This window comes from Oncorhynchus clarkii, chromosome 19, assembly GCF_045791955.1.
Source record: "Oncorhynchus clarkii lewisi isolate Uvic-CL-2024 chromosome 19, UVic_Ocla_1.0, whole genome shotgun sequence".
In the NCBI taxonomy this organism is placed as follows: domain Eukaryota; kingdom Metazoa; phylum Chordata; class Actinopteri; order Salmoniformes; family Salmonidae; genus Oncorhynchus; species Oncorhynchus clarkii.
This window is the reverse complement of record NC_092165.1, coordinates 39,457,561-39,474,242: the sequence shown is the minus strand read 5'-3', so window position 1 is coordinate 39,474,242 and position 16,682 is coordinate 39,457,561. Positions and strand designations below refer to the sequence as shown.

Sequence of the window (16,682 nt, the reverse complement as noted above, 5' to 3'; positions counted from 1 at the left end):
TGAGTTTCAATGTATGCTGAACATTCAAGTTTCATGTCCCGGTCTACTACACATATGAACACACCATGCCACTGAAGAAGAATAGGAACTAAACAGATTGACACTTGACTTATTAATATACTGGTATGTGAAGAAAAACATTTATGTTTTGAGAAGTAGCATAATTACTTGCTAATGAATTATGATGCCATATGATGGTTTGCTTGAGCAAGCCTAGGTCAATGGGGTGACATACTGATGAAATCTCATTCACAGACCACCAACCAAGGCTTCAGTATCAACGTCCCTCACAAGTTCAACATCCACAACTTTAAGGCTCCCACCTTCTGTGACCACTGTGGTTCTCTACTTTGGGGCCTTGTCAGACAGGGTCTACACTGCAAGAGTAAGATTCTTTCATTTCTCATACTCTCTCTTGCTCTCTGATGTTTATGGACAGGTACGGCTTATTAACCTGTACTTCCTGTGTATTGTGTGTCTGTCCTCTGCAGGCTGTAAGATGAACGTGCACATCCGCTGTAAGGGAAACGTAGCACCCAGCTGTGGGGTCAACAGTGTGGAGCTGGCCAACAAGTTGGCAGAGATGGGCCTGCAGGCCGGGGGGTTCTCCAAACGCAATTCGCTGGTAGGAGAGAGAGCGAATAAGACATACATACATACATACAGTGCCTTCAGAAAGTATTCACACCCCTTGACCTTTTCTACATTTTGTTGTGTTACACCCTGAATTTAAAATGTAATAAGTAATCTGTAAGGTCCCTCAGTCGAGCAGGGAATTTCAATCACAGATTCAACCACAAAGACCAGGGAGGTTTTCCAATGCCTCACAAAGAACGGCACTTATTGTTTGATGGGTCAACAACAACAAAAAAGAATGGTAATGTTTTTAATTACGCTTTGGATAGTATATCAATACACCCAGTTATTAGAAAGGTACAGGCGTCCTTCCTAACTCAGTTATTGGAGAGGAAGGAAACCCAGTTAAGGATTTCACGAGGCCAATGGTGACTTTTAAACAGTTACAGAGTTTAGTGGGAGTGATAGAAGGAAACTGAGGATTGATCAACAACATTGTAGTTAGTCCACAATACTAACCCAATTGACAGATGGGAAAGAAGATTGCCTGTATAGAATACAAATATTCCAAAACATGCATCCTGTTTGCTACAAGGCACTAAAGTCATACTGCAAAAAATGTGGCAAAGTAATTCACTTTTTGTCCTGAATACAAAGTGATATGTTTGGGGCAAATCCAATACAACACATTACTGAGTACCACTCTCCATGTTTTCAAGCATACTGAAAATCTATGGCAATACCTGGAAATGGTGGTCTAGCAATGATCAACAACCAATTTGACAGAGCTTGAAGATTGTTTTCTTTTAAAGAACAATGGGCAGATGTTGCACAATCCAGGTGTGGAAAGCTCTTAGAGACTTACCTAGAAAGACTCACAGCTGTAATTGCTGCCAAAAGTGCTTCTACACAGGATTGACTCGGATGTGAATACATATGTCAATTAGATATTTCAGTATTTCATTTTCAATAAATGTGCAAACATTTTGGTAATCATGTTTTCACTTTTTCATTATGGGGTAGTGTGTGTAGATTGGTGAGAAAAAATGATAAATTTAATCACTTTTGAATTCAGGCTGTAACACAACAAAATTTGTCAAGGTGTATGAATACTTTTCGAAGCCACTGTACGTACGTACGTACATACATACATACATACATACATACCAATATGAACATACTCAGTAGTTAAATGCTCATCCTGTTGTTCACCAGTCCACTGGAGTGCAGGGCCAGGAGCGGGCCCTCAGTGTGAGGAGAGAGAGTGAAACCCCTCAGCAGCAGACCAGACATCTGGGCATCTCTGACTTCACCTTCCTACAGGTGCTGGGGAAGGGCAGCTTCGGCAAGGTGAGACAACCACCATGGACTGTGTGATGGTCTAGAGTTTGGTACCGGTAATTAACGTGTGTGCTGTGTTCCTATTTCAGGTGATGCTGGCTCGGTTGAACAGCGGTGAGCGGGTGTTTGCAGTGAAGGTGCTGAAAAAGGACATCATTCTGCAGGACGATGATGTTGAGTGCACCATGACAGAGAAGAGAGTGCTGTCACTGGCCAGCTCCCACCCGTACCTCACTCAGCTCTACTGCTGCTTTCAGACACCGGTAAGAGTCACACACACACCCACGCACACTCACTGGCAAGTCTGTAGCTGTAATGCCTAGAGTGTCCTGTTGAGGGCAGCAGTGCCCTGACGTTATCTGAGTGGGAATGCAGCACAGTGTGAATGACCCTCTGCATGACAGAGCTATTCTCCCACCCAGGAGCCTAATCTGCTTTAGCTGTTTGAACCCTCACTGGCCTACTTCACTTTGGATCAGAATAGAGCAGTGTTGAGTGATGGATCCATGATACAGCCCATTCCCTTCCTCTGTTACTAAAAGTGAACTACCTTTACTCCTTCCTATACCCCACTCCCTGTTCCTCAGGCTACCACTTCATATCACACCCCTTGTGTTTGATTAGCCCACTATAATCTCATTTTGCCCTGGCTCCTATACACAGCTTTCTTATTCTTAACTGCCCCTAGACCCCATCTATCTTAACTTAATAGTTTGCTGTCTTTTTCCTTTGTTATTAGAGGGGGTAAATTGACTTGCTTCAGGTCTAATTGCACCTGCACTCTCACAGAGCCTTTCCACGCCATTCATAACCATGATTCTAATGCAGTTGTGTTACTAGTTAATATCTTATAAGCTATAAAAAATAAAGAGAGTCGCTTATAGTTTATTCGCTGTTAGTCACCACCTCTAGATAAAATCATTTTTTTCTGGGTGTGCGCCAGCTTATGTTTTTTATTCGACTTGTTAATATCTTACCAATGACATGAAGTCAATGTAAGACATGTTTAGGAGATGATCATAGTAAGGTCAATCGAAACTCTATAGACTCTCTACCTAGCTAGTGTTCACAGGGTCTGTTCTACCATGTGCTGGCTAGTCATGTCTGGGACATTTATGACCCAGACAGTACTGCTCATGTTCTGGAATTTTTTTTTCCTGCTCATGTTCTGGAACATGCGGGTGTCTAACCTGTAATGAGAAAAAAGGATGTATTTGCACAGTGTATTTTCTCATTAGTGTTATGGAGTTGTGGCTCTGCAGTGATGGCTGCATGAATCTGCTACATGGGCTCATGAAATGTATGAGTATTAGACACCATTACCTCCTTGACACGAGGAATTGGTATGTCCTCGAGCTGTTGTGGAGGTAGTGGGGTTTCATTGTTGTGTATTTGAGAAAGGAGCCGTTGTCCCTGTGTTCCAGGACCGCCTGTTCTTTGTGATGGAGTTTGTCAATGGGGGCGACCTCATGTTCCACATCCAGAAGTCCAGAAAGTTTGAGGAGTGCCGCGCTCGCTTCTACACCGCCGAGATCACCTCTGCACTTATGTTCCTGCACAGCAAGGGCATCGTCTACAGGTCTGACACACAATCACATGCTCTTATATAGAGACAGCTAACATTTAGTTGGAGTGATGCCAAGGTGGCCTTTGACTGGTTCTAATCCATCTAGTATTTTTACGGGGCTGTTGTCAACTTACTGTGATGGCCAACACAAAGGTCTCTGTCAAGCCTCATGTTGATAAAGGTGGCAGCATCATGTGAGCGGCTACGCTAAATGTTGAGTTTATATTTAGATAGCCCTCCGTGTCAGCGCCACATAGCATGACTGCTAGCTTCACGTGACGAGCTAATGTCCTTTCCTGGAAATAGCCTAACCCTAGTACTCCAGGTCTTGCTCTATAACAGTACTAAAGACCTCGTGCTGACTTCTCAGCTCATGGCCCCAGATGTAGCCCAAGTGTATTATGTAAAGTAATGTCTTTATCGTGTCTCAACTATCTCTTCCTTGTGCTCTTTCACCCTGAGGTAAAGGGCTAATATTATCAGCCTATCAGGGGCAATAAAATAATAATAATAATAATTGTTTTTGCAAAAGTGCTTTAACCTCGATTTTACTCCATTAATATAGTGTTGAATCGAAGACCAGAGCTAATAGTACCTAATGTCAACATGTTACAGACCACCAGCGTACCCTTTTGGAGAACACATTAGTTTTAGTGTTTGTCTCGAATGTATTATGATTAGATCGTAATCTCTTTATGTTTGCTGACTGTGCTGTTAGTCATTCTCACGTTTGAAGACCAGAACCGCACACAAACTAACTACCCAGCAAGCACATTTGGCTCCTTGGAAGTTGAGGGAACGTACGTTTTTGGTTCTGGGAACTAAGCCATAAGTTTCCTGACCGTTTAAAAAACGTTCAGTTTTACCGTTCTGAGAACTTCTGTGAAAATGTTGCTTGTTCTGGGATCATACATACAGGAGATTCTGAGAACATTTTACTATGGTTCCCTAAATGTTTTCCTGGGAGGTTTTATTAACATCCTGAGAATGGAAATTCGAGATGAACTTTCACTGAATGTTTCAATGGGACTACATAACACTGCTAGCTCAGGTTAACTGTTTTGTACTCCAAGCACACATAGGACACATGGAAATTAATTAGCTTAGGCAATTATCATGTAGACACATTTTGTTATTGTGGCAAGGCATCAGTGAGATTCTAACCTATGATCTTCTGTTATGCTGAAGTATTGAAATTCCCCCAGGAGAATGTTGTTTCATAACGTTCTCTGAACTATTTGAGAACATTCACCATATCAAATCAGTTGGAGAACATTCATAAAACATTGCCAAAACTGTAATTACATGTAACCATGTTTTGAACTTTTAGGAAATTTAATGAAGTCCCAATAAAATTACGTTATTTTGTCAAGTTCCTTAAATGTGCAGAGAATGTTCCAAAGCCAATCAACTGTCCTGCTCCATTCCCAGAAAGTTGTGGGAAGATAGAATAATCATAGGACAACCACGCTCTAAGAAACATATGGTTCTCAGAACATTATGTGCTAGCTGGGTAACCATTAACATGTAAAACGGTCTGGGTGTACATCACTAACTTCTCCCTCTCCTAGAACTTCCCCCTCACAGTATTCTAGTGAAGCACTTTGTTCCTCTTCGGCTGCAGCTGTTTCCCAATCACCAGTTGTAGATGTGATTCTCAGCAAATCAGCATGGCTGTTTGTCCTCAAGGTCATGACCACACCTTCACTATGACCTACATCTCACAGACAAAGGTCTAATGTATATTGTCTATGTTAATTCCCTACCCACCCAGCCATGCCTCTCACAGGAAGTGATGAAGAGGAAGTGAGTGGATGAGATAGAGACTGCAGTTGGCTTGGAGATAAACACTGAGATAAACCAGAGGACAGGAAGCAGGCAAGGTTTGTGATTAAGTAGAGGGTCACTCTGTGTAGAACAGTGCTTCATTAGACTCAAGCCTAAAAAAAACACCTGGCTCCCTCACAGCTATCTGTTGTTTCTATGGAAAACTAACTCTTGCCGGGCTGCTTGTCGGTGTTGATGTTGTACTGAAGCTTCATGATGCCCTATGACCCTCAAACTCAACTCTGGACCTCAAAGCCAGTTCCATTGCATCTTTTCATTGTTCCCCTCTAATCAGGGACTGATTTAGATCTTGGGACACCAGGTGTGTACAATTCATTATCAGGTAGAACAGAAAACCAGCAGGCTCCGGACCTCGTAGGGTAAGAGTTGCCTACCCCTGCCCTATAACATGTAGTGAAATGTATACTCCTGGGTTGAATTCCCATGACATTAGTGTTCGGTTGAAAAGAGAGCTGCCCTCACTTGGCCTGTGTTGTTTGTTTTGCCGTAAGCCAGAGGCACCATGAGGAAGTAAATCAGTATTACACAATGAGTTTACGGTAAGTCAGGACAAACCAGCTTAAACCAACCACACTCTCCTTCCAGTAGTGTGTGTGTGCGTGCGTGGCTTAACTTGGCACACTGTCTTTATCTCTTTCTCTCCCTCTCTCACACACTTAAATGTTTTGTCAGATCATTACCTCACCTTTACCTGCTCACTCAGCTATGCCAGTCGATCACCTTGGTGACATGACATCACTGCTGTGTCACCTGATCTTAGATTAATGCTATTGGCTTGGTTAATCTGTTTTTCAGACTGCCAAGGCTCCAAAGGCCTCAATGGGGGGAGGGGGGAGACAACTTAGTGTGACTGGGGATGATTTATTATGTAGGAAACAACTTATTGCTTTGCTCTGCTCCTACCTTATAGTTTCTCCTGATGATAAGTATTGCTAATAAGTAGTGCTAATTCAAAGACGCTAGACAACCTTCAAAGATACTAGAGCGACGAGCACATTCATTTCCATTTATTTCCCATTTTGACAGGTCAATATTGACACTGCAGCACACCCCCCCAGCCCCATTAGGCTCTGTCATGAATGTGACAGACTTCTCTCTGCTGCCAGTACTGTAGCTCTCTGTTCAGCTCTATTCTCCATGTCTCCTGGTCCTACAGGTGGTCACTGTCCTCATGTGGCCTAACTCACCACACTCTTTCACCGCAAATACTTATTTTAAGCAACAACTTTCAACGGGGTTGGCTTGGGACAGTTTAGCAGTCACAAAATGTAATATAGCAGCATTTGCTGACTCGCTGAGAATGGGGAACATACTGGAAGTGAAATAGTTGCCCCAAAAAAATGTAAAGTACAGATTTATGGGTTTAGCTGTGGCGTCTACAGGTCAGGAGATGTTTGTAATGAGGTATTTGTGTGTGAATGTTTGTGCTGTTGTGTTTTCCAGGGATCTGAAGCTGGACAATGTGCTCCTTGATAAGGACGGACACTGTAAGCTGGCTGATTTCGGCATGTGCAAGGAGGGCATGTTTGAAGGTGTGGCCACAGGCACCTTCTGCGGGACTCCTGACTACATCGCCCCAGAGGTCAGTTTACCCCCTCCACTCATACACCCCTTCCTCTGAACTAAGATACCATTCTTTACCCCAATGGTAATCATGAAGCATCAGTTTCCCATAAGTCTGTCTAAGGTCATTAGAGTTCACATTCTTTATAGGAGCCATCCGAAGTCCCAGCCCCACTACATCACCCCACCACTCTGAATACCAACACTGTGACCACTGGTCCTCTAGTCCAGCCTCTCTGCTGGTTAGTAGTTAGGTAACACACCTGTGTTGGATTGGCCACCTACCACCGTTTCAGTTCTGTCAGGAAAGCCCCATCTGCCTCTCACAGGCTCTGTTTGCCAACATTTTTAAAATCACCACCACCAAATGTACCAAGAGAGGGGTCTTTTGTGAATATGAATGTGTGTATTGGAGTGTGCATGGGTTTGTAGGGGAAGCATATAGTTAAATTTTTATGACTGAAGGGCACAAGTCTGGATTTATGAAGGGCTTCATTGCCATCCCCAACACTCAGTCCTCAGTGTATCCCAATGAAGAGCAGCTAAACCCAGTAACCGGTCTTGGCGTGGTTTCTGATGTTACCTTCTGTAATACTCCAGTACAAAAACTCCCGGCGATGAAGTACAGTACAGGTTCTTTGCTGTGGTGTGTAATGTGGTTTTATGTGATGTTTTTGTGGGTACCCAGATCCTTCAGGAGATGCAGTACGGGCCGTCTGTGGACTGGTGGTCTCTCGGCGTGCTGCTCTATGAGATGCTGTCTGGCCACGCCCCCTTTGAGGCAGAGAACGAGGACGACCTGTTTGAGTCCATCCTGAATGAGGAGATCAGCTATGCATCCTGGCTGAGTGCTGAGGCAGTCAATATCCTGAAAGCTGTAAGTCTATCCTCAATGCGGAGCTCATCAATCTTTCCTGAATGTCAATAAGAGTCAATGTTGTTCATGTTACAGAGGCCTTTATAGTGTTTACAGTGCCTTGCGAAAGTATTCGGCCCCCTTGAACTTTGCGACCTTTTGCCACATTTCAGGCTTCAAACATAAAGATATAAAACTGTATTTTTTTGTGAAGAATCAACAACAAGTGGGACACAATCATGAAGTGGAACAACATTTATTGGATATTTCAAACTTTTTTAACAAATCAAAAACTGACAAATTGGGCGTGCAAAATTATTCAGCCCCCTTAAGTTAATACTTTGTAGCGCCACCTTTTGCTGCGATTACAGCTGTAAGTCGCCTTGGGGTATGTCTCTATCAGTTTTGCACATCGAGAGACTGACATTTTTTCCCATTCCTCCTTGCAAAACAGCTCGAGCTCAGTGAGGTTGGATGGAGAGCATTTGTGAACAGCAGTTTTCAGTTCTTTCCACAGATTCTCGATTGGATTCAGGTCTGGACTTTGACTTGACCATTCTAACACCTGGATATGTTTATTTTTGAACCATTCCATTGTAGATTTTGCTTTATGTTTTGGATCATTGTCTTGTTGGAAGACAAATCTCCGTCCCAGTCTCAGGTCTTTTGCAGACTCCATCAGGTTTTCTTCCAGAATGGTCCTGTATATTGCTTCATCCATCTTCCCATCAATTTTAACCATCTTCCCTGTCCCTGCTGAAGAAAAGCAGGCCCAAACCATGATGCTGCCACCACCATGTTTGACAGTGGGGATGGTGTGTTCATGGTGATGAGCTGTGTTGCTTTTACGCCAAACACCTTACACATTATTTGAGTCAATTGGAGGTGTACCTGTGGATGTGTTTCAAGGCGCCTACCTTCAAACTCAGTGCCTCTTTGCTTGACGTTATGGCAAAATCAAAGTAAATCAGCCAAGACCTCAGAAAAAAATTGTAGACCTCCACAAATCTGGTTCATCCTTGGGAGCAATTTCCAAACGCCTGAAGGTACCACGTTCATCTGTACAAACAATAGTACACAATTATAAACACCATGGGACCACGCAGCCGTCATACCGCTCAGGAAGGAGATGCGTTCTGTCTCCTAGAGATGAATGTACTTTGGTGCGAAAAGTGCAAATCAATCCCAGAAAAACAGCAAAGGACCATGTGACGATGCTAGGGGCAATAGGTACAAAAGTATCAATATTAAGGCACTTTATGTTGGTGTTTCATTTATTTCGGCAGTTACCTGTATGTCAAAGAGTACATTTAGTCTCTGAACCAAAGTGCAAGGAAATCTATATCTTCAAAGTTGTATATTTAGAGCTTCGTGAGAAAAAACAATAAGTACAATTAGCCTACCAGTCAGCTGTTTGCATAATGGGATACCAACATTATAGACCCCCATTTTTAAGTAGCAACACTTCCATACAAACGTAACTGGCACCCAGACATCTGTGGCCAACAATGCACGCCACTAGTGCTATATCAACAGGTAGAGAATGCATATAAGCCCCAGTGGTGTAAACTACTTAAGTAGTGTTTTATTTAAGTAGTTTTTTCGGGTACTGTAATTTACTATTTATATTTTTGACAACTTTTACTTCACTACATTCCTAAAGAAAATAATAATGTACTTTTTACTCCATACATTTTCCCTGATACCCAACAGTACTGGTTAGGTGTTGAATGCTTGGCAGGACAGGAAAATGGTCCAATTCACACACTTATCAAGAGAACATGGTCATCCCTACTGCTTATCAAGAGAACACATGGTCATCCCTGCTGCTTATCAAGAGAACACATGGTCATCCCTGCTGCTTATCAAGAGAACACATGGTCATCCCTGATGCTTATCAAGAGAACACATGGTCATCCCTGCTGCTTATCAAGAGAACACATGGTCATCCCTGCTGCTTTTGATCTGGCCGACTCACTAAACACACATGCATTGTTTGTAAATGATGTCTGAATGTTGGAGCGGACCCCTGACTATCCGTACATTTTTAAAACAAGAAAATGGTGCCGTCTGCTTTGCTTAATATAAGGAATTTGAAATGATTTATACTTTAACTTTTGATACTTAAGTATATTTTAGCAATTACATTTACTTTTCATACTGAAGTATATTTAGAACCAAATACTTTTAGACTTTTACTCATGTATTTTACTGGGTGACTTTCACTTTTACATGAGTAACTATCTATTAAGGTATCTATACTTTTACCCAAGTATGACACTTGGCTACCTTTTCCACCACTGATAAACCCTCAGGTTAGAGCGATCACACTTGGCAGAGGTTTGGGGATAGTTTTTGGTCAGTGCAGCGCTGTAGCTATGTGTATAACAGATCACATGGGTCTTAGTGTATGACAAGCCTCACACACAGTGCTCCCTCACTCAGCCAGCTGTTGTGTTAGCCCTGTCCTCTTACCTAACTATATTAAGGCACAGTCTGCTGCGCCTCTGCTGCTTTGGCTATAAATACCCCCCCCGACTCAAACAGAGAGCACACTGTTTGGTGTTTGACAGTTGAGATGCTGAGGTGGACATTGTCCCACCTCATATTTGACTCTCAAATAAGAGCAGGGTAAATGTATTTTGGTGTCTTGTTGCTCTGCATTAGAGGTCTTCTTGGATCCCAAAATCGAGATCCGAACCGAATTGGATCCGTTAAATTCCTTCCCGTCCGACAGGAAAAAATATCCAATTGGGATCCGAGGTGGGCCAGATCTGACCCAAAACATGTCCGAGCTGAGAGAGAATTGCATCCACCCGTCTGTAAAAAAAATGCAGCTTTATTGCTGCGCAATCCAACACAAAATGTGACATGTCTGGTAGTGTACTTTAATGTGCATTTTCAGTTATATCTAAAATAATTGCAGTTTGGTATTTTCACAATGATATCCCTATAGTTAGATGGAGAACATTGAGGTTTTCAGAAATGTTTTCCTTATTTGTGTTGATCAAATATTTGAGAAGGATGATTTTTTATGTGATGATCATTGCGTGCCAGACAAAGCAGCGAATAGTTCACTTTTGCCTGTAACCTAATATTATGTAGGCCTATTCTTTTACTGAGCAACATTACAATCTAGTCTATTTAACTTTTTTGATCAACATTGATTTAGATGAAAGTTAGGCCTGTTTGACCAGCAAGCTTCAAATTCAAAATACATTTTGAATAGGCAACGAAAGGATGAAGTCTCCCATCTGCATTCCCGTGTAATTTCCAGGAATTAGGATCTTTAGGTCTAGGTTACTATTCCCGCTATGACAACGCTATTTTTGGATTGGAGAGAAGAGTAGAGGATCAAAGGAAATGGGTCAGTCAGTTCATGATGAGCCAGAGAGAAATGCACTATGTAATTCTGTCCTCCTCAACCGACCACAAAGTTGAAATTGGGCAATCCTATTTGAGACGCCTTGTGAGTTCTGTGTGGTAAGACATATTTTAGTAGGCTATTTCTTTAACTCGAGTCTAACTCATTATATTGGCCTAATAATTTTTTTTCTAAATGAAATGTAGATATATCCTTTAGGCCTACAGAATTAGCCTATACAGCCTGAGATTGGTTTGGATGCGGGTTTGATAGAAAAGTCATCCACGCCACGGCTGTGTACTCCTACCGTCTGGAGAGTTAAAAAAAGATTAATAATTGAATAGACAAGTTGTCCTGATTTCTTATACCTATCCATGCCATACACAATCATTAAATCGGCAGCCCTTCAATATTAGGCTACTATGTTTTCTGCAGATAAACCTATGGCGATCAGTCTACCACACACACACACAACATGAGAAAATCCTATTTTATTTGTCACATGCGCCGAATACAACAGGTGTAGACCTTACTGTGAAATGCTTACTTACAAGCTTTTAACCAACAGCGCAGTTCAAGAAATAGAGTTAATAAAATATTTACTAAATAAAGTAAAAATAAAAAGTGACACCGTAGAATTACATGACAATAACGACGCTATATACAGGGGGTACCGGTACCGAATAAATATGGAGGGGTACAGGTTTGTCAAGGTAATTTGTATGTGTAGGTAGGGGTAAAGTGACTATTCATTGATGATAAACAGTGAGTAGCAGCAGTGTAAAAACAAAGGTGGGGTGGGGGGTGTCAATGTAAATATTCCGGGTGTCCATTTGATTAATTGTTCAGCAGTCTTATAGCTTTGGGGTAGAAGCCGTTAAGGAGCCATTTGGACCTAGACTTGGAGCTCCAGCACCGCTTGCCGTGCAGTAGCAGAGAGAACTGTCTATGACTCGGGTGACTGGAGTCTTTGACAATTTTTTGGGGCTTCCTCTGACACCGTCTGGTATAGAGGTCCTGGATGGCAGGAAACTTGGCCCCAGTGATGTATTGGATCGTACGCACTACCCTCTAGTGCCTAACGGTCAGATACCGAGCAGTTGCCATACCAGGCGGTGATGCAACCGGTCAGGATGCTCTCGATGGTGCAGCTGTAGAACCTTTTGAGGATCTGGGGATCAATGCCAAGTTGTTTCAGTCTTCTAAGGGGGAAAAGGTGTTGTCGTGCTCTCTTCATGACTGTATTGGTGTGTTTTGACCATGATAGTTTGTTGTTGATGTGAACACCAAGGAACTTGAAATTCTCAACCCACTCCACTTCAGCCCCGTCGATGTCGGGATATGTACGTACGGTCACTGTGGGGACGATGTCCTCAATGCACTTATGACTGAGGTGGTATACTCCTCAATGTTATTGGATGAATCACGGAACATATTCCAGTCTGTGCTAGAAAAACAGTCCTGTAGCATCCACATCATCGGACCACTTCCGTATTGAGCGAGTCACTGGTACTTCCTGCTTTAGTTTTTGCTTGTAAGCAGGAATCAGGAGGATTGAGTTATGGTTAGATTTGCTAAATGGAGGGCGAGGGAGAGCTTTGTATGCGTCTCTGAGTGTGGAGTAAAGGTGGTCTAGATGTATTTTTCCCTCTGGTTGCACATGTGACAAGCTGGTCGAAATGAGGTCAAACAGATTTAAGTTTTCCTGCATTCAAGTCCCCGGCCACTAGGAGCACCGCTTCTTGATTTGCGTTTTCATGTTTGCTTATGGCCTTATACAGCTCGTTGAGTGCGGTCTTAGTGCCAGCATCGGTTTGTGGTGGTATGTAGATGGCTACGAATAATACAGATGAGAACTCTCTTGGTAGATAGTGTGGTCTACAGTTTATCATGAGGTATTCTACCTCAGGTGAGCAATACCTCAAGAAATCTTTAGCGTTAGACATCGCCCACCAGCAGTTATTGACAAATAGACACACACCCCCACCCCTCTTACCAGACGTAGCTACTCTGCCCTGGCGATACACAGAAAAACCAGCCAGCTCTATATTATCCGTGTCGTCATTCAGCCACGACTCGGTGAAACATAAGATATTACCGTTTTTGTCCCGTTGGTAGGTCCCGTTGGTAGGATAATCTTGACCGTAGATCATCAAGTTTGTTTTCCAGTGATTGCACTTTGGCTAATAGAACCGATGGTAATGTCGATTTACTCACTCGCCTTCGAATCCTAACAAGGCACCCCGACCTTCTCCCTCGTTATCTCCACCTTTTCTTCACGCAAATGACAGAGATAGCCTACACAAATTACTTAGCTAACCTAAATAACTAGTAAATTGAATAAATAAATTAAATAGCTCAGGTCTTGAAAATATGGGCGACCGTCTTTTCCCCACCGTATCCACAATGTGCATAAATGAGGCCCATACAGAGGATTTCCCTGTCGGTTTTGCCTCCTTGTACTCTTTCATTCATTTTCTTCTTTACATCAATAAAGAATGTCTCAATGTTTCATTAACTGACTTTATATCGACGGGCTATCACTCTTTCCCTCTGCGTCGTCCTCCTCCTCTCCTACAACAAGTAGCCTATTTTACCCCACGTCAGTGACATACAGTGGCTCATTTTCATAAAGTGAATATGATGTTTTGTTGCAAAATAATATTGACACATTTGGTTTGATGAAAGATGTAGTCCTTTGAGAGAATAAAATGTAAATGTGTGAACTTTGTGTTAATGTTGTTTAGGAAGTTAGGAACTCTTCAAATATAATACCGACCTCAGATCCCGGGTCAGTATTTCACATATTTTCACAGAGATCTGAGGTTCATAACCACTGAGCAGGATCCTGCCCAGGATCATAGGGTTAACGACAAAATGTCGGGTCAGATATCGGGTTCGGGTAGATCCGTGAAGCCCTACTCTGCATATCTCTCTATTAGTATAGTTATAGATATAGTTGGCTTTTTCCCTGCATGGTGTCTCTCTGCAGAGTTTAGTTCTTAGGCCTGGCAGAGTGGATGGATCGCACAGCCCCGGTAGAGCTAGTGGAAAATATGATAGACTCAAATAGGATTGCCCAATTTCAACTTTGTGGTCAGTTGAGGAGGACAGAATTACATAGTGCAATTCTCTCTGGCTCATCATGAACTGACTGACCCATTTCCTTTGATCCTCTACTATGCTCTCCTAGCCTCTGCTTGTCTCCTCCTTTCTCTACATCTTCTCTCTTCTCCTCTTTCACTGTGAGTTGCTTTGTTCAGGTGGAAAGTAACAAGATGGCACTGGGGTGATTAAGAGTGTTACTTAGATTAGATATTGCTTTAATTCTGGTCTAGTCTCTGTTCGTTAACTGTGTTTGGGTCTGGTGTGACAAGACCTATTAATGTTAGGGTGGAATGGGGGTGAATCTGGTCTCATTCATCCTGGGGGAGAGAGAGGGCTGCTCATTAGTTTTGGCTGAATGGGAATGCCACTGCTAGCCCCAAGGTGTGTGTTCAGACTCCTCCGCCAACACAAGGCTGGCCAATATACATTAATTTGTTCGTCTGGAATCGCTCCTTTGGGAAATGTGTTTTTAATGTTGGTTTGTTGTGTTTTCTTTTACTGCTAATTCCCCTCAAATGCTCTTACACTCCAACTTCAGATGTTGGACAGAAGAATGTGATAGGTCCACGTCTTAAGTCCAGGAAATGGTTGCTTGGTTTTGTTGGCTCACATTTAAGATGAATTGAATTTTCAAAACACATTTGTGTCTTGCCAGATGCCAAGATCAGCTGGAAAAGAAGGTGCTACTGGGCCTTTGTGTGTATGTGTGTGTCAGGGAGGTGGATGGGATGTTATTCAAGTTCGAACCAGAGCTGATGCAATTCTCAAAAGTCTAATTATAAGCCACACTCAAATGATATATTCCACCCTTTCATTAACACACATTTATATAATTTTATTGTACTGTTATTCACTTCTCATATGCAGTTATATTTCTGTGCTCTCTTCAGTTCCTGACTAAGAACCCTGCCCGGCGTCTAGGATGCGTGGCGGCGGAGGGTGGGGAGAACGCTGTGACTAACCACGTCTTCTTCACTGGAATCAACTGGGACAAGCTGAACTGCAGGGAGCAGGAGCCGCCCTTCAAACCCCGCATCGTAAGACACTCACACACCTGATACACAAACCCTGCATCGTAAGACACACACACGCACACCTGATACACACACCCGGCATTGTAAGTCACACACTCCTGATGCACCTGACAAATTACACAATGATGTCAATACAAACTGTTTACAGTAGACACTCCTGTTGAATTGTAATACCTCCTTCTGTCTTATTGTACCATTTACAATGCACAACCAGTTTCCTCTCTTATCCATTGTATTATGGTAAGTAGTGGCCTGGGTTATGAAGGTGGTATCTGTTGGCAGTTACCCCAAAGTCTTTATAGAACCTCTCACTCATCTTTTGTGTTATTGTAACATTACCTCCTATGCTGTCTAACCAACACTCCAGAAAACTGCAGAGGACGTGAACAACTTTGACCCAGACTTCACCCAGGAGGAGCCCACCCTGACGCCCATTGAGGATCTCCTTCCCTCTGTCAACCAGGACGAGTTCCACAACTTCTCCTTCACCTCTCCTGAGCTGCTGGACGACTAGGAGGCCCTGTGTGACCCCCCCCCCCCCCCCCCTGCACCTCTAGACGACTGGAGCCATACAGGATCACAATGTGTCTAGCTCTGGCTAGTTCACTGGCACAGTTGACTGTTTGGCACTGCCTTAGCCTGTATCTCTAATTTTGAAAGGCAGTTTAGACTCAGCCCTCGTCACTGTGGTATATGACTGTCTGGTTCCCTGTGGAGAGAGAGAGAGAGAGAGAGAGAGAGGTTACTCAATGAGGCCAGATTTTAGTCAGATGTTGTTTTTCCATGATCCTTCCCTTCATCTTTGGAAAACATGGGACAGTCTTGACTTGTAACCTTGTGTATTAATGCGTAGTAATGCTCTTACAGTATCTGACTGCAATGCAAAGCAATTTTAATGGCAATTTGTCCCCTGATATGGAAAGATGAATTTGCCTACAGGTACTTCAAGATGAATACAAGCACTTTTTGAACTAATGGGAAGTGTGTGTGTCTTTTTATTAATTTGGCATACCTTTTGTTCAATGCTGGGATCATTATTCATCAAAAGTGCCTGTGACTCCAGCACAAACGATGGCAGGGTAAAGGGTAACGTAATCAGCACTGCAAAGGTTTCCCAGAACAACTGAGCTGCTCGTTAATACTGGAAGGACTACAGAGGGGGCTGTGTGAAATAGTTTCTCAGTGACGTAAGTCCTTTACGGAGAACACACACTCACACACTCACTCACTCACTCACTCACTCACACACTCATTCGAGCAGATACATGTCAGACACTTTCCCCCTAAACTCAAACACAGGGATGCGGTATGTGGAGAGAGAAGAGGAAGGGAGAGAGGGAGACATTGTCTTACACCTTGTATTGTCTCTGCTTTTTAAGAATACATCTCACCCTGTGCCCTGTCAAAATGGTGCATTGCTAAAGC

At 42.9% G+C, this 16,682-nt stretch overlaps 1 protein-coding gene across 1 annotated transcript in view; it reads left to right on the top strand.

Moving 5' to 3' along the window:
• The window catches only part of LOC139375167 (protein kinase C eta type-like), a 33,708-nt gene extending 17,818 nt beyond the window's left edge, over positions 1-15,890 (top strand). Inside the window, exons 6-14 of the mRNA XM_071116716.1 lie at positions 256-385; positions 492-625; positions 1,792-1,926; positions 2,007-2,180; positions 3,342-3,496; positions 6,776-6,914; positions 7,584-7,772; positions 15,114-15,260; positions 15,625-15,890. Of these exons, the coding sequence (XP_070972817.1) occupies positions 256-385; positions 492-625; positions 1,792-1,926; positions 2,007-2,180; positions 3,342-3,496; positions 6,776-6,914; positions 7,584-7,772; positions 15,114-15,260; positions 15,625-15,771 (1,350 nt within the window). The 3' untranslated portion in view covers positions 15,772-15,890. The remainder of the gene's footprint in view (positions 1-255; positions 386-491; positions 626-1,791; positions 1,927-2,006; positions 2,181-3,341; positions 3,497-6,775; positions 6,915-7,583; positions 7,773-15,113; positions 15,261-15,624) is intronic.
• Positions 15,891-16,682: the final 792 nt, after the last annotated feature.